This window comes from Raphanus sativus, chromosome 8, assembly GCF_000801105.2.
Source record: "Raphanus sativus cultivar WK10039 chromosome 8, ASM80110v3, whole genome shotgun sequence".
In the NCBI taxonomy this organism is placed as follows: Eukaryota; Viridiplantae; Streptophyta; class Magnoliopsida; order Brassicales; family Brassicaceae; genus Raphanus; species Raphanus sativus.
Window position 1 is genome coordinate 13867712 of NC_079518.1, and position 25791 is coordinate 13893502.

Below are 25791 nucleotides of genomic sequence, written 5' to 3' on the forward strand. Positions count from 1 at the left end.
CATCACGTCCCCAAATTAAAATATCAAATAACATATGTATTTGATCATTTAGTCTTAAATAATTAACGGCCATGATTGTATAGTTTATGTTCTTGATGTCTGATACATAAATAAACATAGAGAGGAGAGACTACTAAACCAGTATAGTGATACGTCTTAATCAAGGTGGGGGTTACTCTTATCATCATCATCATCATCAACAACCAATAAGCGCAAGCATTGATTGTAAATGTCTAGTGATCTTTCATATTTGAATTTGAAATCGGAGATCACAAATAGTTCATACAAAAATTACTCAACCAAGAGTGCAAAAAGGGAACATTCTGGAAATCAAAAATCAAGAATGAGGAGAAGCAGAGTCAGAACCTCCGCCGCCGCTACGGAGTTCTTCGATCAAACCGCCGAGCTCTTTTCTCGCCGATTCTCTACCGAACACGAATCCGTACCTTTTAGAGTTGTTAACACATAAGACTGTGTGAACCCTAAATTGATGAAATGAAATGAAATAGACGAGAAGCGAGAAATCACAGTCTTAGATGAAGAAAATAGCTCACCAGCAAGAGACGGCGGAGAACACGCCGGAGATTGCCACCGTTTGGATCAACGAGAACGATTTCTGCATCTTTTCTCTTCGTTTTTTTTGGGATTTTTCCGGTCATGTTGACTAAAACCGACTCGAGAGACAGCGGGAGAGAATCGTCTGATGGGCCTGGGCCAATATCTGAGGGGCCCATTTAACTATGGGCTGTTGGCACTTGCTGCTGTAAGGATTTGCTCAACAGCAGATTCCTGCACTTTTCAGTAGGAAGAAATCACTAGCTTGATTCTTATAACTTTTGATTTGTTTTCTTAGTTCTTATTCATTAATTGTGTATGAATGGTTATGACAACACTGATCGTACGCACCTCAGGGAGTTAGATGAACCATAACCATAATTTTTAAGATCAGATGATATATGTAATCTTCTGTCAATTCATTATACATTAATCTTGGTTGTTGGTTGTTGGTTGCAAAATCTAGTAGGAAGAGACGTCATTTCCACACGTTGTAAAACTAAGACAATGTTTTGTTGCTTCTCTTACATGGGTTACGCTTGTTAAAAAAGATCTTTTGTTAATACACATTGCTTTACTCTTCAACAACCTATGTACAGCTTATAAACAACCAGCCTGCTCATAATAAAGAAGAGCTGGGAAAAAGTAAACCTGCATTGCTTGCTCCATAGCCAGAGATCTCTTATTTAATACTTATGAGATCTCGACATTGGTTCCAAGTGGTTCCACCTTCAAGATAAATCTCAAACGGAGATGCCAATTTTGACTGCCTTCTCTAGATGTCTCTGTTTTATCTCTCATGTCACCGAAGAAGTTCCAGGTGAGATTCATGACTGTGACTATGTCAAAAGCTTTGACACACGATCTCACAAGGGATCATCGCCGCCACTACTGTAATATGTTTGGGTTTGAACAGCCTTTGTTGCAGCAACTCTAGCAGAATTTGCTGCTCGGTTCGCAACCATCACTGCTCTGTTCACTCTCTCTTGCACTTTCACAACTTCATGTGCTTTCTCGGATGCTTTCCTAGCTTGCTGTTGAATGAACAGAGAGAAAAAGGTAAGGATCAAACCTAATGTGGGTACCAATCACACAATGATAATTAATACAAATTGGTCTCTTAACTCCTCAAGAGATGAACAAAATTCAAAGTACCTAATTTTGTATGTATTAGTAGGCGTAAGATAAGCTTATAAGTTACCTGAACAGTGGCGAGAACCTTGGAATAACTGATGAAAAACGATGAACCATGACGGGTGGTCTGCTCGGTAGGACAGCTGAGGACACCGTCTTCCCAATGGCCTGTCTGCGTCTCACCATTCCTGAATGTGTACATACCAAGACCCTGCCTTCTCCCCTCATGCCAGGCTCCTTCATACCGATGCCCGTTTCCAAATTGATACACTCCAAAACCATGCATCCTGTCTGCAAAATACTCCCCAGCGTATGTATCACCATTTCTGCAACAGAGGTATGGTTTCAATTCAAGTTAGGCAGGTATCACTAGAAAAGAGAAGACAGTAATTAATTGAATTATTTAAAGATCAATGCTCATGTCAGTAACAAAAAGCTTGAACCTTGATCCCCCCCACCCCCCAAGACATAATATTTCAAAGACAAGAACTACTGTCACACGTAACTTGAACTGAAAGCCAAAATCTTAAAGGGTAATATCTAATGCACTTATCAATGGCAGTAAATCGTTGCCAACAACAGAACGTATAGGCAGCCTAACAATCCATCAAGACCTCAAAATCGAATGCCATAAACTTCAGAACATTCCCACTAGCAACATAGACCTAACATAGCATCCCAAGTCAAAGCACAACTAGAGCCTTTAACTGAGAAAGTTCAGTTTGGTAACCATCAACTTTCAGAAACCACATTAATTTCAATTCCATATTAGTTAATGGTCAACAGTTCACCCTTATACAGAAAGAAAGCTCCACCATTTCTACAAAAGTTAAACGACTCTGCAGTGTTCAAAACCAGACAAAGTTAAAACAAACGAAAAGCTGATGAGTTTTTTACCTGAAATGGTAATGACCAAGGCCATGTTTGACACCCCATTTAAACTCTCCAACAAACCGACTACCATCCTCAGAGGTATACACACCACACCCATGGCTCTGTCCATTAGACCACTCACCAGCATACACATCCCCTGTATAAAACCTATACACCCCACCTCCATGCCTCATCCCTTGCCTGTACTGACCTCTGTACCTACTCCCTTTCGCCCACGTCTCCACTCCAAACCCATCGTACTTCCCATCAACCCAGTCCCCTTCGTACTTCCCCTTCACCGAATAGTAATAAACCCCACTCCCCCAACACTTGCCCTTACGAAACTCTCCCTCGTACACATCCCCGGAGCTGTACTTCTGAACCCAACACCCTGAGTTCGTCTTCTTCTTCTTCTCGGGATTTGACCCGATTGACCAAACAACCTTAGAGGAAGAGGAGGATCTAAGCTTGAGGGAGAGTAACCGAGCGATGAAGAGGCGAATCGAAGGTAAGTGAGGAAGAGCGAGCTTGAGAGAGATCGAGAGGATTAAGGAGAAGGCGACGATGGAGAAGACGAAGAGAAGGAGGAAGCGGACGCTGATCAAGAGGAAGAAGAGGTAGAGAGGAGGCACGGAGAGGAGGAGGAGGAACCGGAGGTGGAAACGTATCAATCGGACTCGGAGGACTTGCCGGAGAAGAAGCTTCTGATTTGTCCTCGCGGAGGAGGGGAGAGACGAAGAGAGGAACGACAGAACTGAGCCCAGGCTCCCGCGGCGGAGATCGGAGGGATAATGCGGAGACGATGAATCTGGGATCTCGACGGTCAGATGGTGTTTGGGATCGGAATCGGAGGAAGGTGGACAAGCGGCGGATTCTTTTCCGATGAACCGCCGTTCTGGTACAGATGAGTTCTTCAGATGCATTTACATATAGAAAGTTTGAGATTTTAGGGTTTTTGGTAATTTAGGGTTTCTGTTGCTTTTTTTTTGTTCTTCCTTTTAAAACTGTGTGTTCCGAGATGATAGAATAGGAAGGAAGGAGGTGAGTTTTGAAGCTAAGGTAAAGAGGTTTTTGTAAAGTTTAAGGCCCCTGTTTTGTGTTTTTATTTACTGTTATGCCATTGATCATTAGCTTTTTGTTTAATGTGATTAAGTTATTAATCATAGAGAAGCACGAGTAGTTAAATGCGCTTAGCGATTTTAAATGTTCAAACATTAATGCCGTACATGCAATTTATAATTCGGGTTGGTGAATTTTAAGTCGCTCTTGTTAAAGACTATTTTAGGTAATAATTGTGTCAATAACTTGTAAAAGTGGCAAGAAAAAAATGAAATTTTCTTTTATTGTCGATGGTTTTGTTGAATTGTGTGACTAATACAATGATTTTGACTTGTACGGTCTTTACGTGTCTGCCATTAGCCTGACAAACATGATCCTTTCCCATGTTTTTAGTTATTCTAAATTATGTTGTTAACCAAATAAGTACAATGTTGACCCAAAAAAAACAAATAAATATAACAAAAAAAATGCCATAAAAATTGGGTTGATAAAATTCGCAGTATAGTAAAATTGGTTAAGTTTATTCTAGTGTCATAAATGCAACTTCCAATATAGTTTAATGAATATTCTTATAATAATATAAGGTTTCTTAAGCATAATAATTAACAACTAAATTGAAAATCATTACTCATAGACTCATCCCTGAAATAAAAAAGTCCAATAATGATTAAGATGGAATTTCAACTCCTAATACAGTGAAACCTCTATAAATTAATAATATTGGAATTATACCAAAACTATAATTTTTTATTATAGAGATTATTAATTTATCGATATACTAATTGAATCAAAAAAAATCAATTTGGGACTATAAAATTATATTAATTTATAGAAATTTTTAGTGTATAGAATTTAACGAGTATTAATTTAAAGAGGTTGTACTGTATCTATAATCATTATACTGTATTAAAATTAATAGTTTTCTATTTCTAAAAATAAATGTTTGAAATTTTATTTTTTTGCAAAGAAGTATATGTTTTACATTTTTCTATATAAATTTTATCAATTAATAATGATAAATTATAATAAAAATAATAATTACATGCATTTAAATACTATAATTTAAAAGTATAAAAAATACTTAGTTACATAAAATGATATTTGTAATCAATTTTAATATATTTTGTTAAATAAGATACAAAAATGTAATTTTAAAAACACTGAGAATATAAAAAACTTACAATTAACAAGAATACTTTTGAAAGAAGAGAATAATCATCAATATAGTCATAAATATTGAACAAAAAACTCACAATAACAAGAATACTTTTGAAAGAAGAGAATAATCATCAATATAGTCATAAATATTGAACTTTGTGTAGATTCATCATTGATTAGCGGTTTGGTATGGTAATTACTTTTATCTTCCAGTGCAAGTAAAGGAAGATTAGCAACATGGGCAGTATTGTAAATAACTAGATGATCGAGGAAAGATGTTACTCTATAACCAAGTGTCAGAAAGGAAGCGGCCAGCTACAATGCCTCGATAGGATAGGAACGACACCGTTCGATACCGATCCAATGAGTGGAGGGATAGTTTTATCAACTTGGCTTACTAATTTCTATATTCAGCTATCATCCAAAAGTGCATCTCTCCATCCTCCCTTTATTATGGGCTCCCAAACGCATCTCTCCAACGTAGATAAATATCTATCTATATTCAGACCAAGCATTGTAAATAATTATAAAGAATTCTAGTGATTGGAAAAGTAATAGAACAAAACAAAACAAGCCTTGTAAATAAATATAAAGAATTCTAGTGATCGGAAAAGTAATAGAGCAAAACAAAACAACGAGACAATGGATGCCTCCAGAAGGGTACCACCTTCCACTGCCAGGCAGGGTGTCGAACGGTGCCGACCTTCCTGGTCCACGATGCTCACGAATGTTTTCATGGTCATCACCTGTTGGCGAAAACATCCTATAAGTAAAGATCCGATTAAAAACATAATAAAAGCATATATATAGTTTGGTTATTTTGAAAACATTTCACAATCTTTTGAATCTAATAAATTTTCACAAACACTTTTACAAAACTGAAATAGGTGTTTGAAAAGGGCGGAAATGCATGCATCGTTGAAATAGCACTAAGAAATCTTAACCGGCCGGAGTTATGATATCAATTGTAACATCCTGCTCCCTTGACATCCAACCTGAGGTTACCGAGCGGGGATTGTAGTCACGCGTCTGAATGCACCATTTTAGTCATTTTACTGTAAAAGTGTTTATGAAAATTTATTAAACACCTATTTCAGTTTCATAAACACTTTTACAAAACTGAAATAGGTGTTAATAAACATTTTACTCGAAAATAGTATATAAACATTAATAAACTCTCAGTTAGACCATTTGATTATGAAAACTTCTACTAATTTGATTATGATAACTTTTACAAATCATATATTATAAATGAACACATGGAAAACTTCACCTCTATTCTAAGGATCAGATTTGTGACTTGTCATTTCTTCCTCATTGTCTTTATTTTAGTTTGTTTAGTGTCAATTTGGCTCCTTTGTTCTATGTCTTTATCTTCATCTTTTCGACTGTTGATTCTGATATTGGGAACGATTACAAAAACGGTTTAAGTAGCTATCTTATTATTTCAAATGTTGAAATCCCTTAGTCTAAGTGGGAATATTAATAACACAAATAATAACAAAAAAAAAAGAACAAGATGATCTTGTATTAAAGTAATGGGATGTCATGGTTCTCCGTAGTTCTTATACATTGTGTTATGATCTACCAAAAATGATGATGGTCTTAAACTGTTAGATAAACCATTTCAGTTAATATTCACCGAATCATTCCGTTATCATCAATGTTTACCATTGGTGATTCTCTGCGGAATATTTATCATGTTTTCCGTAACTCACACAGTCACACATAAGTACACTAGTTGGGAACCGGCTGCTTCTTGCACTTAATTCAAACCATCAACCAATGGTACCGTACATATTTTTCTTTTGGTCAAAACCAAACGGTGTGAAAACGACGGCGTTTTGATTACTTCAATAGTCAATACCGACGTAGAGCAGGGGAAACTTCCCAAAGGAGCACAAGAGAACAAAAAAATGAGATCACAATCTTCCATGAAAGAAGTTCAAAAGGTTACAGTGAGGCAGCCGCACGAGTTGACTCACCAACCATCTCTTCATCATCATTATTTGATATAAGATTCCTTCCTTCCTTCTCGTATTATTCAATCTCACACGAAACCTCACTTCTCCACCCTCTTCCCTTTCGCATCTCCGTCACAAAAGTCAACCAACAACCCTCTCGGACTCTACTTCCGGCCATGGCCCGTCGACTAAACGACGGAGATCATGGCCGTTTCACCTCCACCGCGCTCCTCTTCATCGGTCTGATCTCGTGTCTCATCGTCTACGCTGTCTTCTCTACTCTTCTCCGTCCCCAAGATCACACACTCGATTCCGCCGTCCCGTCGCGAGATCACTCCCGCGTAGATGGCGGCGGGGAGGGTGTTGCCGCGGAGTGGACAATCTTGAGCTGTGGGGTCCGGCGGTGAAGTGGGGGACGGATTTCAAGTTTAATTCGTCTGATGAATGTTGCAAGGCGTGTAAAGTTATGTGCAGCGGCGATGATGGGCCTTGCTTGTGTGATTCGTGGGTGTTTTGCGGGAGCAAAGAGGCTTGCGGGTCCAAGTTCGGAGAGGTGAGTCTGTGATCCCTTGTGATCGAATCCAACTGTGCTTTGTTTACTTACTTGAGCGTTAAGTTGTGTAAGGAAGAAGAAACTAGGTGATTTTGACTCTAATAAGTTTAATGGGTTCTGTTTCTTTTAATGTGCAGTGTTGGTTGAAGAAGCAAAAAGATGTGTTGGTGCCTGATCGACAGCAAGGTGGAGAGAAAGTGATGTGGACTTCTGGGCTTATCTTCGGACAAGGCCAGGTAGTCTATATGTCATGTCTTAATAAAAACCACTCCACGAAGTTAATAACTCTCGGATTTACTGATTAGCTGCTTTGCTTCTGTTAGGGCATTGTTGGTTTTGAGACGGAACACGGTGTACTTCATGTCAAAGTATTTATCTTAGTTTTTAATGTCGTTTTACTTCAAGGGAATGTTCCAGACTTGACGCTGATGCTTAACTTTTTTTGTTGCAGCTTCACCCTGAGTGCGCTCCTCACTCAGTATACTACATTCTTAGCTTGTTAACTCTGCGCCACTGCGCTGGCTGCCAGTTTTATCGGGCAGAGAATCGAGGATCACATTGGGACTCACAAGGCAATCATATAAACAATGTAAGATACCTTTCACAAATTTGCCTGCTAAATATCAGTAATCATAACAGCTAGGATCGGTTCTCTTACTACGAATATTGATTCTTGTGTTATGATGTCATCTATTTGGTTCATTTTCCGGTTTAAACTTGTTCATACCTTATTTCTGCAAACTTTCTATGCTCTATACGAAAAGAGATTTTGCTTGTTATCAAAAGTAAGTCTCATCCTATCTCAATGTTCCTGCAGGCTCCCTATGGTCCACCATACGCCATAATTCAAGGAATACTCCAGCCCGAGGGAAACATGTTCACGCCTATCCCAACCGAGCATTGCCCGACTATAAGCCGTGGCTCTGTTGCGTGGGTCGGCTCAGGTCCAGAGTTCTTCATCAGTCTAGCAAACCACCACGAATGGAAGCAATCTTACACTGTTTTCGGCTCTGTTTTGCCTGAAGACATGGAGGTTGCTGAGAGGATTGCCGGTTTACCAACAAGAACCGATGTCTGGAACAGCGTTAATGTCTCTGTGCTGGAGAAACCAGTGTCGTTAACCGTACGGAGAATGAAATCTGGCCAAGAACAAGAAGAAACCGGTTCGTGAAGAACCGGACAATCTTTTTCTTATTTGATTTGAAAGTTTAAAATATCTCCCCTTTTATTGTGCATAAAATAGAGAGACTACGGCAGAAAAAAGGCCCTAGAATTTCTTTGATTTTCTGGCCGTTTCTAAATGAAAATATATGGTTTACTTATTTTAACCTTTAATTTAATCAACTGAAGCGACTTAACCACCTTTAATAACTTAACCAGCCACCTCAAGTCAATTGTTTGGTTAATTCTATAGTCTTACCAAAGCAATAATTTCGGTTAAACCTGAACCATAAATTATATTTACACAGCTCATTTCTAACACATCGGTCAATTGATACAACTCAAATTCATCATAAATCAAATTGTCTCATTATACTCAATATACTCCGGTTAGACATTACAAATCAAATTGTTTCAGAAATCAAGGATTTTATATGGTAAGTGGAATCATTCTGTTCTGTCATATATGGAACCGAGATCAATGATCAAAGAGTATGAACCACAATGTACAAAAGCGAGATAAGAAACTAGACAGTGGGAAAAACTTTAAAGGTTTAAAAGCTCTAATCGAACGCACGCCTCAGATGTTTATTCATCCAGGAAGCACTCCTGATGAGTAGAAGTGCCAGATAGTACCCTTCACATCTAGAGAATCAGGCAGGAAGCAAAGCAGAAAGCAAGGCAGGAAAAGAACCTACTCCAGCCACATTATCTCCATCAGAACCAATACCTCCTCCTCCTCCGGTAAGAGTACCTCCTCCTCTAGTAATGTAACCTTCTCCAGCAAACCCAGAACCAATACCTCCTCCTCCTCCTCCTCCAGTAAGCACCTTCTCCAACAACACAACCAGCTCCTCCTCCAGACCCATAATCCACCCATGAAGATCTTGTAAAAATCTTTTAAAACAGATTTGTTAGAAATTTTAAATAAATATATTTACATTTAAAATGAAAAGATATCAAGAGATATTATGATTAATTTATTTTAAAAATTCTATATATTATTATTAGTCTTAGTAGAATACATTTAGTAAAATTTCTAAGTGATGGTCCAATTTTAAAAATCACACATAAAAAAAGTCATGACTTCTGTTTTAATAGTTTAAACTAGATTTTGACCCGTCCTTAGAAGGGCGGGTGTATTTTTATTTTATATTTTTATAGAAATTTATTTTCCATATTTTGTGCGTTTTAATATAATTTGTGTTTTATTTACATAATATTTATCTTAAATGATTTAAAATATGTTTTAATCAATACTATTAAAATAGTTTGACCAAATCTATACTAACACTCTTGATATCCGAATTTATTATCAAACAATTTCAATAATGTTTCTCATGATTAAGAATTTTCTTATTTTGTAGGTAAAAAAAAAGATGTCGAGTGATATGCAAAACAAATCTAATGAAGCTCCTGCAATGATCGAACCACGTCAAGATTGCAAACACATTGTTGAGAGAACGGCAGTTTTGGTTTCCAAAAAAGGGTTGGAGATGGAGACGAGGATTAGGAACTGTAATTTGAGTAATAAAAAATTCAACTTCCTCAATAGCTCGGACCCTTGTCACGCTTTTTACCAGCAAAAAGCTTACTGAATACCGTGAGGCTCAAGAACCATTCCTTACCGAGTGTAAGGATCCTCCATCTAGTTTTTCTTTTGAGCCTGAACCTCCTCACTGGATCAGTCTCAAGGAACGTGCTATTTTGTAGCTCACTGAAGTTTGTTATACGCTATGGTATGCCTTTTTTCCAGGCTTTGATGAACATAGCCACTACCAACCCTCAGTTAAGATTTATCGAGTTCAATGATCCTAGGTGCTATTATTTCACTCAGCTTGTTTCGTCTTATCCGAATAAGGCGGATGGTGCTTCTATTGAGACCCTTGTTAATGTTTTTCTCCAGCAGCTTCAGCTTCTACTGGATAAACAAGATGATGATGATGGATTGGATATGTCTATGAGTGATTTGGATGCTGTTGTGGGTTGTGTTGATCACATGGAGGATCAAGAGTCCCTTTAATGGGCCGCAACATCAGGAAGGAGAGCCAAAGAGACAATAGTTTGATGACTGTGTTCATCAAGGATCACCACTTCGATCATGTCTAGGCCGAACCAATCTTTGTCAATCTATGATGCTTTTGTTCTGTGTTACACCTCTCTCTTTTGTTGTTTTTATTTTAAATAATATAGTAAATTATTTTTGTGTATAAATGTTATATTCTAAAAATAAACGATAATGCAATACATCAAATATAAACTTGGTTTTCAAATATCAGTTGAAATTTCCATTGAATGATTTCCTATAAATTTTTGTCATCTGTCTTAACCATCTGCATAAAATAAGAAAATTTTAATTCAAAGTTTAAGCTACACAACTAAATACTATATAATTAATTCTAAATGTTATATTTGTTTATCTGTGAAGTGGCAGTAACATTGTGCTCTCGAAACAGTAACAACAAACCCTTGTTCCTCTCTACCCTTTAAACCAAACAAGTGAACTGGCTAACTCTGGAGTCTGGACCATCAGACAACTGTACTCATTAACACAGCAAAGTGAAGAGAAGTTATTCAGAGGCGATTCTTGTAGCAGCACAGTAACTGCAAGAACAAAGTGATGTACGAAGAGTGTTACTGCATGAGTCTTCTCTAAGTTTTGAGTAATAATGTTTGCAAATACGTTTCAGGTCTTTTGCAAAGGCTTTATTATATTTGTGTTCTTTCTTTTTGAAACCCATTTGATAATGTTATTGATTGTGGTTCTGACAGAAGCAACCACTTTCCAAATAATTTCAATACCACTGTTTAATAAAACATCTCTTAACGCATACTTATTATGGCCTATAATTTAGCAGTTAGATATAAATTTATGGCTAGAGATGGTAGACAAAGTATGGAAGAAATTTAGCTAAGAAAAAAGTAACTTAACAGTTTGCAACTAGACAAAAGAAACAAACAGAAGTCAATGCCCGAACCATACACAAAGAGCATGGTGCGTTCTTGACTCAACCTCCCACTAAATATTTTACCATTTCAAACGTACACACACAAAAACTTCAAAAACAAAAACAGAACAAGAGAGTGAAAAGTGGAGACATATAACCAGAAGAGTAATGATTTTCTTACACTCTTTGCTGGCATTGAAGGCAAAGTAAGTGCTTAATAACTTTGCGTTTAATGGTGTCCTCACGCAGTTGAAGGACAACTCATGGCGGTTTTAATGTGGTGGACAGTGGAACTGATGAGGTTATTAACTGTTTCATTTGACTCCATATTCAATTTCCCTGACTGCAAACTACTCACCATTATCTGAAACCCAACCGTTATCAATGAACCACCACTTCCTCTTCCTTCAGCTTTAATTTCTGCAAGTTGATTATTCCTGTTTCCGTCTGGTAAAACAGCAAAACCAGAGGGTAAAATGGGGATGTAAGATGTATCTTGACCACTCATTGCCATGTTCAGTGCTGGTAGATCCACTGGAGTGTAGACCACAAGCGAGGCTGATGAATCTACGCAGCTTTCTTGAAGAATCAGCATGTTGTTTTTGATGATGACATGATGCATTGAACCCCTAATGAAAAACAGATACAAATTTAACTATCAATAATCTCAAGAACCGATCATATGTGTAAAAGCAAACCACCACGAATGGAAGCAATCTTACACTGTTTTCGGCTCTGTTTTGCCTGAAGACATGGAGGTTGCTGAGAGGATTGCCGGTTTACCAACAAGAACCGATGTCTGGAACAGCGTTAATGTCTCTGTGCTGGAGAAACCAGTGTCGGTTCGTTAACCGTACAGAGAATGAAATCTGGCCAAGAACAGAAGAAACCGGTTCGTGAAGAACCGGGACAATCTCTGTGGAAGTTCTCTTGGTCTAATGGTTTGACTAAGGGTTTAATTGCTTCTACACCCGGAGATCTGGGATTCAAACCCAGAAAAGACTAAATTATGCAGATTATGGAAAAAAATGTTACAAGAGATTTTCAGCTTGGTGCAAGACGTACCATAGAACATGGATCTCATAGGACGGCTCAGAGTGGTGCAGTCAGACGTGTATTCTCACAGTTTGATAGATTTGTCGGCTGTAGAATGTCTTTGTAATATTCTCATTGCTGTAATATCATAATTAATCGCTAATAATCGATTTCACACGTTCGAAAAAAAATATTGTGCATAAAATAGAGAGACTACGGCAGAAAAAAGGCCCTAGAATTTCTTTGATTTTCTGGCCGTTTCTAAATGAAAATATATGGTTTACTTATATTTCCAAAATCGAAAAACTACTAAACCGGATCCAACCAAACTAACTAATTCTCAAGTAAAAAGTTGAATAAGCTAAGAGAAAACCAAATAAAACCAAACCGTTGGTATATACTGAACCGGTAAATAAAGTCTGTTATACGTATACGGCGGCGGTGGAGAAGGTGCGTCGGGTGCGCACACGTCATCACTCCGCGGCGCACTTTAGCACAACTCTCAAACCGGCCACCTCCTCTCCCAACTTTCCTAACCTACGCCTCTCTTCCGCCTCCTTTATCATCCTTACCTTAACCCACCGCTCTTTCTCCTAAACCTAATTTCTTCTTTCCCGCCGCCATGTCAACCCCCGATAACGAATCTCCCGTCGCCACCGCCACCGATCCTTCAACCGCCGTCACCGTCGCGACCGCCACGACCAGGAGAGTCCCTCCTCCGTGCTGGACCGACGAGGAGACCGCCGCGCTCGTCGACGCCTACAAAGACAAGTGGTTCGCCCTCCGCCGCGGGAACCTCCGCGCGGCCGACTGGGACGACGTCGCCGCGTCGCTGCCTACACTCGGAGGTCCGGCGAAAACGCCCATCCAGTGCCGGCACAAGATCGAGAAGCTCCGGAAACGTTACCGCGGCGAGAAGCAGCGGTGTCTCAACAAACCGCCAGGCAAGTTCTCTTCCTCGTGGGACTTGTTCCCTGTTCTGGACGCTATGGAGTTCGCGTCGGTGGCTTCCCCCGCCGCCGCCGAACCGTACGATCACGATGTGGATCACGAGGAGGACGAGGGGAACGGTGTGGGTGGATTTAGGGTTAGATCGAAGAGATCCTTGATGAGTACGCCACGAGAGGGGTTTGGGGTTAGATCTAGGGTTAAGAGTCAGATGAAAATGTACGGTGGTGGTTTCGATTCAGATCATGATTCAGGAGGTGGTTTTGGATTGAAAAGGAGATACAATGGACATCCAAAGGTTAATCCTGGGTTTGATGCTGATTCCGATGATGAGATTTTGTTAGCTCCGAAGGCTACTAGGCTTAGGGGTTCTCATCACGGTGGCGCTGGGTTTCCGTTGAAGTCGTATGGTGATCGGAGTTTCGCTTCTCATGGGTTTAAAGCCAAGAACTTCAGTAGCAATTATGATGACGAGTTTGATGATGAGAGGGAAGGATTGAAACCGAGGATCCACAACTCTAGGAGCTCTTCGCGAGTCAACGGTTATAGCTATCCACGTGTCTCCAACGGATATGGATCGTCTTCTAGGTTGAAGCAGGAGCCGATGAATGAGCCTGACCCGATTGATGAAGTTGTGTCCTCGGTGAAGATGTTGACGGAGATGTTTGTGAGGGTGGAGAAGTCGAAGATGGAGATGATGAGGGAGATGGAGAAGACGAGGATGGAGATGGAGCTGAAGCATTGCCAGATGATGCTCGAGTCGCAGCAGCAGATCATAGGTGCGTTTATGGAAGCGTTGAGTGAGAAAAAGAGCACAAACACAAGGAGGACGGTGTCGTAGTTATTAACGGTCAAATAGCTTTTTGAGTGTAGTAATCCAAGTGTCCTCTTCGAGAAAGAACAAAAATGGCAGTAAAATTTTATGCCAGTAATGACACTTGAGGTTTTTAGTTGTTGCAATATTTTATAATTTGTTAAAAGATAACATTTCTGTTTGATCCTATGATAACAATGTCCTCTCTTTTCTTTTTTGAACATTATGAAAACAATGTCTTTTTTTTTTCCTTTAAATTTCGTTTTTATTCAAGAAAGATAAAAATTACAACTAAAAAAAAAATAACCCAGAGTATTAAAGAGCAAAACTAAGACAAGAGACCATCTATAGGAGTAAAAACAAGAAACCATGAGTCAAGGAAAGAGGCTGAACCAAGTGGAGAGTAGTGAAACTTCTGTTGGTCAGTTTCGTTGTAACCGGGAGAGGATAGAGAGCTTAGCTCGGATAATTAGTTTGATCTCCGCCACTAAAGAAGAGACTGGACGAGTAGCATTCGAGTGAATTCTCACGTTCCTCTCCTTCCATTTGTTTGATAACAATGTCTTTTGAACGAAAGTTTGAGATCAAATCTGAAATTTTATAACGCCAGCCGCACTTGTCGCAGTGCGGTCTAGAAGGATAGATATATGTCATGTTTTAAAACTATAACTAGGTGTTTTTTTGTAACTTAACTATAACTAGGTGTTTGTAAACTATAACTAGGTGTTTGTCCTTGATTTCTTTGAGATTGATATTACATGAAGAAATATGTATGTTATTTACAATATTATAACTATTGAATAATAGTTACAATTATTAAAGTTTAACTTTTACTTTTTAGAAGAGCTGTGAAATTTAAGATAATTTAATAATATAAATCTAGGTCACTAATATTTTTTACATGAAATCAATATTATAATTGGTTCAGATAATTGATTGTACAATTAGTTTTCATTTTATTTTAATTGGTGAAAAGTGTAAATGTTAATTTTCACAGGAAAAATAAGAAAATAATTTTTTATTTGTAACTCTAAGATGAGGATCATATATTTTTGTAAATCTAGCATCAAATTTGGTGATTCGTTTAACTTATGTTTTTTCATTTGTTTGATTATTTTACATATATTTTAAATTTAACAAACATTTAATTGTTCTTTTATGTGTGTTTTTAAAATATTTTTCAAAAACAAAAGTTTTGGTTATGATTAAAAATAATAAAAATTTATTTCAGATTTATTAAAATCCAAAACTGCAAATAATTGATTGTAGAATCACTTTTCATTTTGGGATTTCATTTTACCACTGATAAAAAAATCTAAAATCATTAACTATTGAAATTGTAACAATATTTAAGCTTTCAGTTATTAACAACATGCAACCAGAAATCTCTTAAATATTTTATTTTTTTAATATATAATAAAAAGTGTGACATAATTTTATATGATTTACAAATACTTATAAATATACATTTTTACAATTATAAATACATTTATAAAAATTTACAAACAATTATTTATAAATTTTATAAGTGTTTGTGGTTCAACTTGTTTACAAATCTTTAATTAGATGACTTAATAATACAATCCATCATTACAAAAAGATTTTGTACTTCAATCTAAATTTGAAGATAGTTGATTTTATAATTAATTTTTATTTTAGAATCGGTAAAAAATAAATCAAATCTAAAATCCCATCAAAACTATAATAATCTTTAAAATTTCACCTGTACTCATAGTAACCAAAAGTCACTTAAAATGACTTTGGTTTAATATATAATAATAAGTGGAAATAATCATTATGATTTAAATAATTACCATAGCTACACATTTATACAATAATAAATAGATTTAGAAGAATTTACAAATGATTTTATTGCATTTTTATAAGTGTTATAAATTAATTTATAAACCTTTATAACAATTAAATAAAAGTCTTATAAATGATATGTGAACTCTACTAAAATGACTTTGTAAGCTAGAATAAAAAATGATCTTAAATCATTTCAAAATATATATAAACGATTTAGAAACCATGTGCGGAATTTAAAAGCATAAAAAGTTCTAATAATGCATTACATAGAAATATAATTCTTTGTATAAAAGTATACAACCATTATATTTATTTTTATAAAAAATATATTAGTATTTTTACATAATTATTAATAAAGATTAATAAAATAAACAAATTGATGACATATTATATATTCTTTCTAAAATTCTACAATTAGTTACCATAAACCATTATTTGTAATATTACATGTATTATATGGTAACTTGTACTAATGAGTTCCATAGTTTTTTAGATCCGAATAAAATAAATAACTAATAAAAATTATTAATCAATCAAATTATACAATTTTTTGAAACTTCACCTATGAGCGACACATAAGCAAAAGTCACTTAAGTGACTTCTCAATTAATATATAAGAGGATAATGTTTTATATATCTCTGAAATAATAATTTCATATTTAATCTACATGTTTTAAAAATTTGAAATCTAAAACCCATACACCATGATTAACTGGTTAACTGTTTTAAATTAAACTATAAACCATTCTAAAACGACATTTTAACTAAATTAAGATCCAAATTATCGAATTCATGTTATTTTCATTCATTTTTTATAGAACTAATTTAGGATTTAATTTAATGTCTATTTTAAAATTGTTTGTACTTTGATATAAAAATACTAACCAATAATAATCACAGTCTTGGGATTTTAAATTTTGAACTTTGAATACATGGGGATATAAATTTCAAACTATTGTTTCATGGGAATTAAGTCAACAATTATTTGGAGATATGTATATAGAATGAAATCATATTTCAAAAGAAATCTGATAATAGCCGTGTTCGTTTCGTAACCGCTAGATGCAGCGTCAGCAAGAAGAAAAAGTACGGTGGCGGTGATAAAAATAATAGAATCTGAAGCTGCGGTGACTGCTAACGGTTATTCGGAGAACAAAAAAAGGGGACTCCGTTGCCGTTAATTATTTCAGCGTCTTTTCTACTGGTTGTTAATTGACGCTGCGACCAGAAAACAAGCTGCCGTGCGTCGTCGGTGTTGTGTGTTGCCGAGATATCATGTTTTATTTTTGGCCGCAGCCGCTAGACGCAGCGGTTGAGAAACGAACAGGGCTAATATATGATAACTCTAGTAAAAAAATAGAGGAAGATCGGAAGTTACATCTTGACGTCGGAGTAACGACGGTACCTAACAACAATGGCTATGACAAAGACAAGCAAACAGAGCACAGCTCAGATCCAGATCAAACAAAATCTAAGAGAATATAACTAAAGTGAGGGTGAGAAGACGCAAGGAGCACAAAACCCCAACTCCGATGAACATGATTGGAATAGCAAATCCCAATGTTGTCGAAAGTTCACTCCGACCAACGTGTTCGAAACCGGCCGTAGATCCCTCCACGAATAACCGACCACCCACCATTGCCAACCTCGGAGGCATCCCCTGGTCCCAAATGCCGATAATTGGTAAAATAGGACGCACTCAACTTGAATTTGTCCCTAACTAGACTTTGGGGAAGTATGATTTGAATAATGTTAACACCAACTTAGCCCTATAAAAATATTGTGGTTAAACAAAAAACAAAATACATATTTTCTAATTTTAGTATTAGGAAAAAAAAAGAAAAAAATATCTATCTATTGTTGTACTTGTACCCTTTCTTCTCTATTATTATTGGTGGATGAGCCTCTTCAGCCTCATGAAGATATCTTGGTATCCAAGCCACCGTAACTTATCCAACAAGGAATTGTAGAAGAAACTTCACAAGTGAGAATTTGTGCAACTAATCCCAGTTAGGTAGTAAAACTTTAACATGTTTATTAGAAAAACAAGTTAAGTGGTAATAAATTTTCAACTTCACCACCAAAATAAACATGAAGACATTAACTACCTTGGGCCAAAATAAACATGAAGACATCAACAAACGGCTACTAGTAATGAATTATGTAATGCAGAAGAGCTTTTGCTACAATGAAACGAAGCGTTTGGAGCTCAAAAATCAAGACCCCTGTACTGACGAAAAAAACCCTATAAAGAGACCATTTTTTACAAGGAAAAAAAAAAAGAATCCTCTTTCCTCCTAACGGCTACTTTTGTGAAAGAACGCTTCATCTTCGTGTCTGAGCTCGTAAACCACGAGGTCCACGACACTGCTCTCCTCTCTCTCTCTCTCTCTGTGCAAAAAAAAAAAAAAAACTATAGTTGGTGTTAATGGAGGAATTCGAGCATATGATAGTGGAGGAGTTCAAGGAAGAAGACTTCTACGAGACGATAGAAGCACCCAAGTTTGTTGACCTTACCTCCCCAGACCATCATCTCCCAGAAGGAGACGATCGTTACTGGTTCTGTTCCAGAGTCGGTTAGCATCTCAACCGCTCTCCTTTTGTCACAAATGTTTCATAGATCCTTTTGGTTTATTATAGTAATCGGTCTGAAAATTGCTAAATTAGGGTTTCAGTGAACATCTTTTTCTCGATTTGATCCCCTTTTGGCTTCATCATGGTGATAATGTGTGTATTAGGATGTGATCAGAAACATGAAGAGTTTATGGATTCGGAAGCCATCTACAAAAGATTCGTTCTTCGGGTCAGCTGCCAAAAAAAAAAAAATCAAACCTTTCTTTTATCTGCCTTTGAGTTGATTTCTATTAAGAGATTCATCTCAAGATTAAGAACTTTGATGTTGATGAACATTACTAGGTAATGGCAGCGAGGAGTCCAAGTGTTCGTCTTCGTAAAGCTCTGTACAGAAAGGACTTCAGGTACATGAAACTACAACCTTGAGACGTGTGTTTTTTATCACTGTAGTGTGTGTGTATTTAACGTTACATTGTTATTACAGTGTTGATCCTAAATGCCCCGACACGGTTCCTGCAAAGCCTTCAAGATCACGCGTCTCTAGATTGGCTATGATCTCATCTATTCCTCACAAGCCTAATGGTTGCACTATGAGACCAAAAGAAGTATCCACAAACAAGGCATTAACTGAGCGAAAGAAGCAAACGCATAAGAGTCCAGCTGGTTTTAGGAGCGTTCAGGATCCGAGAGCTGCATCTACTACTACTAGAGCGTTGGAAAACAGAGTAGTTGTTGCTAAGTCTTTGGTGTTTGCTTCCCCAAAGAAGCTGGTTAGATTGAAGACTAACATAGACGATCAACTCCAAGCCAGAGAAGATCCTGCTTCAGTAAAGGAGAGTGGACTACATACATCAAAGCAACTTCATATTGAAGGAAAGGAAAATGCATTACCTTTGGAGTGTGATGACAAAGAAAATGTTACAAATGCAAAACAAAGCCATGATAAGGAAAACTCTTCAGACAGGTGTGGAAAATGTTGTGTATTTGCTTTAGCTTAGGATTATGTTTTCCTCCCATCTTCACCAGATAGATATTCTTTCTGTTGTCTGAACACCTCGCAGGAAAGTCTTTGGCAATAAAGAGAGTTGCGAAACCACTCAAAAGGTAGCTCAGTTTCTCTTTGTGTATACTTTGATTTCTCGTATGTTATGGTATGTATTAAGAAGTGTTGCTGATGTACTTTCTACTGAAGCAGGGGATGACAATAATAGCGGATAACTGTTTTAATGGCAAGACAGTTTCGGCTAATAACACCCGCGTCAAGTATACAAAGCCTAAGCTCACGAATCCAAAGCCTTTCAGACTAAGAACCGATGTACGATATAGCAGTAGTATGCGAGTCTTGTTTGTTTGTTCCTTTGATGGAAGAATAATTACATGTTTTTCAGGAAAGAAGTATCCTCAAGGAATCAAACATGGAGAAGAAGCCACAACTTGTTGTTGCCAACGAAGAAGAAACTACAAACATTCTTGGCTTCCATGGTGAAAACTTGGGTCCAAAACATGAGCCAGTTCGAGTAAGTTCTTAGTTACCAAAGCATCCATATCTGTTCATCGTGGGATTTTTTTTCTTTTTACATTTTGTGACATAATAATTTTGAGTAAATGTCAACTGCAGCTGGAGAAGAACACAAATTTTAGGTCAAAGCATATTAGAGAACTTGTTAGACACGATTCCTCTGCCGATTTGGTGAACTGTAAGAGGTAGAAAGTCGCACAAACGAGTTTTTTCACCTCTAAACAACAGTTACCTTTTCCATCTTCATTTGATCTGAAAATGTTGTGCGTTTCCTCAGGGTTGTTGCATCAGGTACAAAGAAGCAAGTGGGAAGCAAAAGAGTTGTAACCATGGAGGAAACCACCTCAGTGATGAATGGAGAATCTAAGGAAGCTGCAATCGTCAACAAATCTTCTGTTGCTTCAGTGGAGAAAAGACCTTTAACTGTCCCAAAGGGACCAAACTTCCATTGCATTAATGTACCTAAGAGCTGTTGTTGTACAAAGAGAATGGCACCGCATGTCTAAAATCTTCTGTTTAGTTCACACACGAGAGGATCTTGTAACAGAAGTGAGTTTGTTTTAATGTGTATAAAAAAAACACTTAACTCATTTTACAGATATATCACATCATGGTTAGTATTACTATTAGTGAGCTTCTGGAAAAGTCCTCTTGCTCCATTCCCTGATGTTTATACGTAAATCTTCAAGATTTGGGAACTTTGCTCTGTTTTTCGAGTGGCCGTATTACTTGGTTGCCCTCTATGAAAGAGTGACATCGCTTAGTTGGTCTGAAAAAACATGTACTGATGTGTCCACCAGGACAGAAACTTCAACGTAACGATGTTGGCCAATAAAACGACTTTAAAACTGTACCTTATCGGACACAGCTCATAGCTAACAATATGCTGTAGGTTGATGATGTGTCTACATTAGCACTTTTTACAAAGCCATCCACACACACAAGTCTCGGAAAGACAACACACAGTGTATGTAACTTTTGAGATTGCTTCTTCTTGTGGAGTCAACGGTGTATGTATCTATTGAGATTCGGAAATTGGGCATTGTTTCCTGGCTGCTTGTGTTGTGAGAATCACTAAAATACTCCGGAACTGAGATGAGTTACTGGCTTGTTTGTACTTAAATCTCCAGGACTCGGAACAATTGGTCATCTTCCACTTCTGACGTAAGCACTTGTTATGTATGCATCATGCTCGTCATTGTAATACATTTTGTTGTGATTGTGAACCAATGATAGATTGGAAGCTGATGTCGCCTTGGGTAATGTACCACACAGAAAAGTCTCTAGGGTGAACACCACGTAAATATATACTTACTATGCCAAAAATGCTCCTGTATACTAAATCAACAGCACAAAACTTACTCTTAAACAGAAATATATACATATATTAGGTATATTACCGTATTTATACAAAATAAAAGTATCATGTTAAGCAATGCTTTCCCATCTTCACAGCGTCTAAGATTTGTCAGTGGACGCTTAAAAAGATTCAGAAGTATTCCTTTTGTGGAGATTAATAACGAACATGCCCTACAACATACAACTAAACTGCGGTATGATTTCTAATACTATACACGTTGGAAAATAGTGGGGGCTAATGAAAAAGACAGTCATGTGAACGTCTCTTTCTTTTTAGCTGTCCTCTTGGGTCCTGATTTATCCCTATTCCCTACCATTATTATTCACTACCCCTTTCATATTCTTCCCTTTTTGAATTTTCTTACTTTTTCTTTTTCTTTTTAAAATCACATCTTGTACATGTACTATTTCATGAAAATGCAACCTACAAAAGATTAAAAACGATTTATTCCATAGAAAAATTCAATATGACGACCTCTTTTTCTTTACATTTATGCGATCCTTTATGACACACAGCTTGCAATTTTAGCTTTTTGCTTTATTCGTATTCGTTCTATAAAGAAAAAAAGATCCTTTTTTTGTATTAACATTTCTCAATAACGTATTTTATTTGCTACAAATACTTACCTCCAGTGTGTTACATATATAAACATTTATCTCTTTTTTTTTCCCTTTCTTGTGAACCATATACATTGCTATCATTCATTAACAACGAGAGATATATTGATTGTATTGCGTTAATTTGTCTGTGAAAATTTGGATAAAAATCAATTTACATCACATACATCAACTAGAGTCAATGATAAGAACTTATTAAGTAAACAAATGTCTGAACCGTACATATCAAAGACAAACTCAAATATGATAAACCGTCGAAAACTAATGGCTCGAGAAATAATGAAAGTAAATTACACGAACACGATGCTGTCCAGTTTGATAATAATCTCAAACGAGAAGCAAATGAGCTGCAATAAGTAACGAAAGTGCTACAACGTCGTTTCTTACATTGAATGCTCCGGAATCTTGCGAGGACGTTGCCGGTGGCATAGGTCCAGGAGAAGGAGAAGAATCCATTCCTGGCATCATAGGTGGTGAAGCCATATCAGGGATTGTTTCTGGGCTTGGGGCCATAGGAGTTGGTGGGCTCATTGGGCTTGAAGATGGAGTCATGGACATAGGTGGTGTTGCCATGGACATAGGTGGTGGTGCCATAGCCATAGGTGGAGGAGCCATAGGCATAGGCGGTGGAGCCATAGGCATAGGTAGGGGAGTCATCATTGGCATAGGTGGTGGAGTCATCATTGGCATTGGAGAGCCGCCGCTAGGCATTGGCGGCATGGACATGGAGCCAGAAGGAGCCATCATGGGAGATTGAGCTAAAGAGAAATGAACTAAAACCATAGACAATGTGAGCAAAAGGAAGGCTTGTGAGGAGGCCATGGTTTATGTGTGTGTTTGTGTTGTGAATAGTGGTTTAGGTGAAGTAATATATAGAGAAAAGGATATGCAATGTGAGTTGTAAAAGAGTGGGAGAGAAAAGTGAAGGTTCTTTGTGCTATTGGGGATATATACACATATATATATTAGAGATTATTTGTTTTAAATTTTTTGACCGTTGGATATAAAGTGTGAAACGTATCAGTCGATGTATAGGTATGAGATGCTGATTTATTTTCCTCCACATATCTCTTTGTAGGTACAGGTAAAATAATCAACAGACATGATAACGGGGTTATTATGATTATGGTGTCTTTTATTTTGATTCTTTATATCTTTTATTTATAGTGGAACCATCAATCCGATTCACGGGTTGGTTTTCAGGGACCATCAAAATTATTAGCAAGGACATTAATGATGTTTGTTAGCCATTAATATGGTAGAACGATGTTCATATATATATATTTAGGGTTAGACTATTATAACCAAGTCAAGTCAATATATATATATCCTATGATATCATAATACAAAAATGGTGGAGCATGTAGAGAGCTTACAAAATGATTGTTAATCTAGCTAATGTCATTAAAATGCATTCATCTTTTTAATAAGTTAATAAAAAAATCTAAAGTGAAATATGTTTGATTTAGACTAATTGAAGGATGAATGGCATATCAGAAAATATATTTATGTCATACTCGTAAGTCGTATGAATGGAAGCAAAACACGGAGAACATCACTAACTAATTAGAAAGTAACTAAACAAGTCATTTGAGTCTTCCAAAACTAATGCATCAACCATCTGGCCATTACAAAAATCTAGTAGAAAAGGATAAAATACCATAATGCTATGTTACAAAACAAACAACAAAAAGGGACCATACGTGTTGTATTAGGTAACACATCTTAATAAACTCCACGGCCAAATATTATGTTCGCACTCACAAACCGCCATTTATGGTTGTCCCCATACTATTTTCTTTGTCTCACACCAGTACTCTGTGGCCCTCATTTACTATTTAACCATCTTCTTACATTAGACCATCACAAAAAGGCACATGTTACATCCCTATATATTCCCAATCATCTCATATTTACATAAAAAGTTGTTTGACTTTTAATCGACGAAGCTTTTACATTTAGTCGACTCGTGAACTGGTACCGTTATGACACTTGAATGCGTGATCAAATGTAATTCTCTTAACTCATTATTAGTCTATAAAATTAGGTGAAGTATATAAGGACAACACTTGAATTAAGTCTGATATCTTATTTGTAGTCAGTCACTAATCAGAATGGCTTGGCTTGGTTAATTTTTTCGATTTCAGGTCATTCGGTTTTCTCTTCAGTATTCATATATGAACATGAAAATCAATTCAGATCAGTTGGGTATAAATATTTATGTTATTAACCAACAAGGCAACAACCACAAAAGAGTTTGGGCTTCCAAACTACAAGTTAAATCCAATCCATATATGAATCGAATGAATCTTGTGCCCTGAGACTAAAGATGCAAGCCTGAGCTACTCATTCGAACTTGTAGGATGGGAAAAGCTAATTCTATGGGGCTGTTCTTTACTGCATTGGCTTTTGCAGCTTTGCTTCAGAGTTCAGATCATTAGATAGACGTGTGCAGTCCCGGTTCTTACCCATGGCAACATAGACGTTTGCCATAGACCTATGGGTCCATAAATTTTTTAGTGTTATTTTATGGGTTATAAAAGCTTATTTCACTATGTTAATTTATCAAATAGTTGGTGAAATTATAATAAAATGGTCCATAATAAATTAAACCTAATACAAAGACAACAAAACAAATTATTTATGGTTCGCCATTTCCAATTTTTCCATTTACAAAACCTAATTTTTATATAATGGCCATTTTCTTTTAAAAAAAATTAATATCAAAAGGTTCTTGTGGTTTTTTTTAAGATGCAACCAGAAAAAAGTTAGACAAAAATGTCTGTAGAAGGGTCCATATTTTATGTTTTGTCCAAGACTATTAAATTGTTTTAGACGACACTGGACATATGGTTTACAGGAGTAACTTTGTTATACCTAATCCATGTTCGGAATCGCGATAGGCGTGAGTCTGGTGGTCGATATAAACCTAGCAAATTGTAGAAAAATCAGAGATTAATCGCTGATTAATTGGGAATTAATTTTTAATAGTTATTTAATTTTCTGATAAATTATAGATATGAATGAATGATTTTCGTAAACAACAATTATATTTGCTATGGCAAAGTAGTCTATGAGCATTGATACGAGCAACATGTCACGATTTCCACACAGCTAGTGCGTGTTTTGCGTTTTTTTTGTCTTTTTAATGGCATTTTTGTACTTTTGATCATTTTCTTCCTCATATGTTTTAGGGTTTCGGAAACCCAATCTCAGAGTTGCCATACCTTTGATTCCCGGATTTTTTCAATTTCTTTGTGTTTTCTTGATGTTTATGCTTAAAACTCTTAGATTTAATATGTAGCATTCGGTTTTGAGCTATAAACGTGATTTTCTTTATACCTCCGAGTTATTGGTCCAATATGACGAAATCACTTCGTTTACCCTCTTGCCAGCATTTCTCCGCCGCGTAATCTGCTGGTGCAGCCGCGTTTTAGAACATGGTACCTAATGATGGAAATAGCAGCATTCAGCATTCACCATTAGTTTATAAAATATGATCAAACCATAAATTTTTAATTTGAAACATAAACTATAAATAAAATTAAAAAAATCCCACACAACCACACATATCTGAATATAGTTTATAATATTAAAAGAGAAGTGGACCACTCCTTAGAAAATTTATCAAATTTTAAATAATATAATTATAATATATTTGTAATTTTATTTCAAGTAAAAATTAATATTTTTAAAATAAAAGTATGAGA

The 25791-nt window shown here is 36.5% G+C and overlaps 6 protein-coding genes and 1 pseudogene across 6 annotated transcripts; 4 read left to right on the top strand and 3 right to left on the bottom strand.

Annotated features, from left to right (window-relative positions):
* Nucleotides 1–98: 98 nt before the first annotated feature.
* Nucleotides 99–935, bottom strand: LOC108834758 (uncharacterized). Its single transcript, XM_018608084.2, has 2 exons — nt 555–935; nt 99–446 (listed from the first exon to the last, which is right to left on the bottom strand). Exons 1-2 carry the CDS (start codon nt 620–622, stop codon nt 338–340), a joined length of 177 nt encoding a protein of 58 aa, XP_018463586.1. The 5' UTR covers nt 623–935; the 3' UTR covers nt 99–337.
* Nucleotides 936–1055: 120 nt separating this feature from the next.
* On the bottom strand, nt 1056–3650 carry LOC108834757 (uncharacterized). The gene is made up of 3 exons (XM_018608083.2): nt 2587–3650; nt 1757–2015; nt 1056–1589 (listed from the first exon to the last, which is right to left on the bottom strand). The coding sequence occupies exons 1-3, from the start codon at nt 3483–3485 to the stop codon at nt 1422–1424; spliced, it is 1326 nt and encodes a 441-aa protein (XP_018463585.2). The 5' UTR covers nt 3486–3650; the 3' UTR covers nt 1056–1421.
* Nucleotides 3651–6694: 3044 nt separating this feature from the next.
* Nucleotides 6695–8618, top strand: LOC130499254 (uncharacterized; annotated as a pseudogene).
* Nucleotides 8619–11408: 2790 nt separating this feature from the next.
* Nucleotides 11409–12955, bottom strand: LOC108822566 (homeobox-leucine zipper protein HDG12-like). Its single transcript, XM_056991762.1, has 3 exons — nt 12471–12955; nt 12128–12384; nt 11409–12034 (listed from the first exon to the last, which is right to left on the bottom strand). The coding sequence occupies exons 2-3, from the start codon at nt 12157–12159 to the stop codon at nt 11647–11649; spliced, it is 420 nt and encodes a 139-aa protein (XP_056847742.1). The 5' UTR covers nt 12160–12384; nt 12471–12955; the 3' UTR covers nt 11409–11646.
* Nucleotides 12956–13062: 107 nt separating this feature from the next.
* On the top strand, nt 13063–14377 carry LOC130498411 (protein FIP2-like). Its single transcript, XM_056991761.1, has one exon. The coding sequence runs from the start codon at nt 13063–13065 to the stop codon at nt 14227–14229; it is 1167 nt and encodes a 388-aa protein (XP_056847741.1). The 3' UTR covers nt 14230–14377.
* Nucleotides 14378–18314: 3937 nt separating this feature from the next.
* On the top strand, nt 18315–20610 carry LOC130498987 (uncharacterized). The gene is made up of 9 exons (XM_056992863.1): nt 18315–18587; nt 18750–18814; nt 18928–18989; nt 19070–19549; nt 19647–19689; nt 19781–19900; nt 19974–20102; nt 20204–20289; nt 20382–20610. The coding sequence occupies exons 1-9, from the start codon at nt 18440–18442 to the stop codon at nt 20608–20610; spliced, it is 1362 nt and encodes a 453-aa protein (XP_056848843.1). The 5' UTR covers nt 18315–18439.
* A 1774-nt stretch (nt 20611–22384) lies between these two features.
* On the top strand, nt 22385–22870 carry LOC130498988 (uncharacterized). Its single transcript, XM_056992864.1, has 3 exons — nt 22385–22394; nt 22513–22644; nt 22678–22870. Exons 1-3 carry the CDS (start codon nt 22385–22387, stop codon nt 22836–22838), a joined length of 303 nt encoding a protein of 100 aa, XP_056848844.1. The 3' UTR covers nt 22839–22870.
* The last annotated feature ends 2921 nt before the right edge of the window (nt 22871–25791 follow it).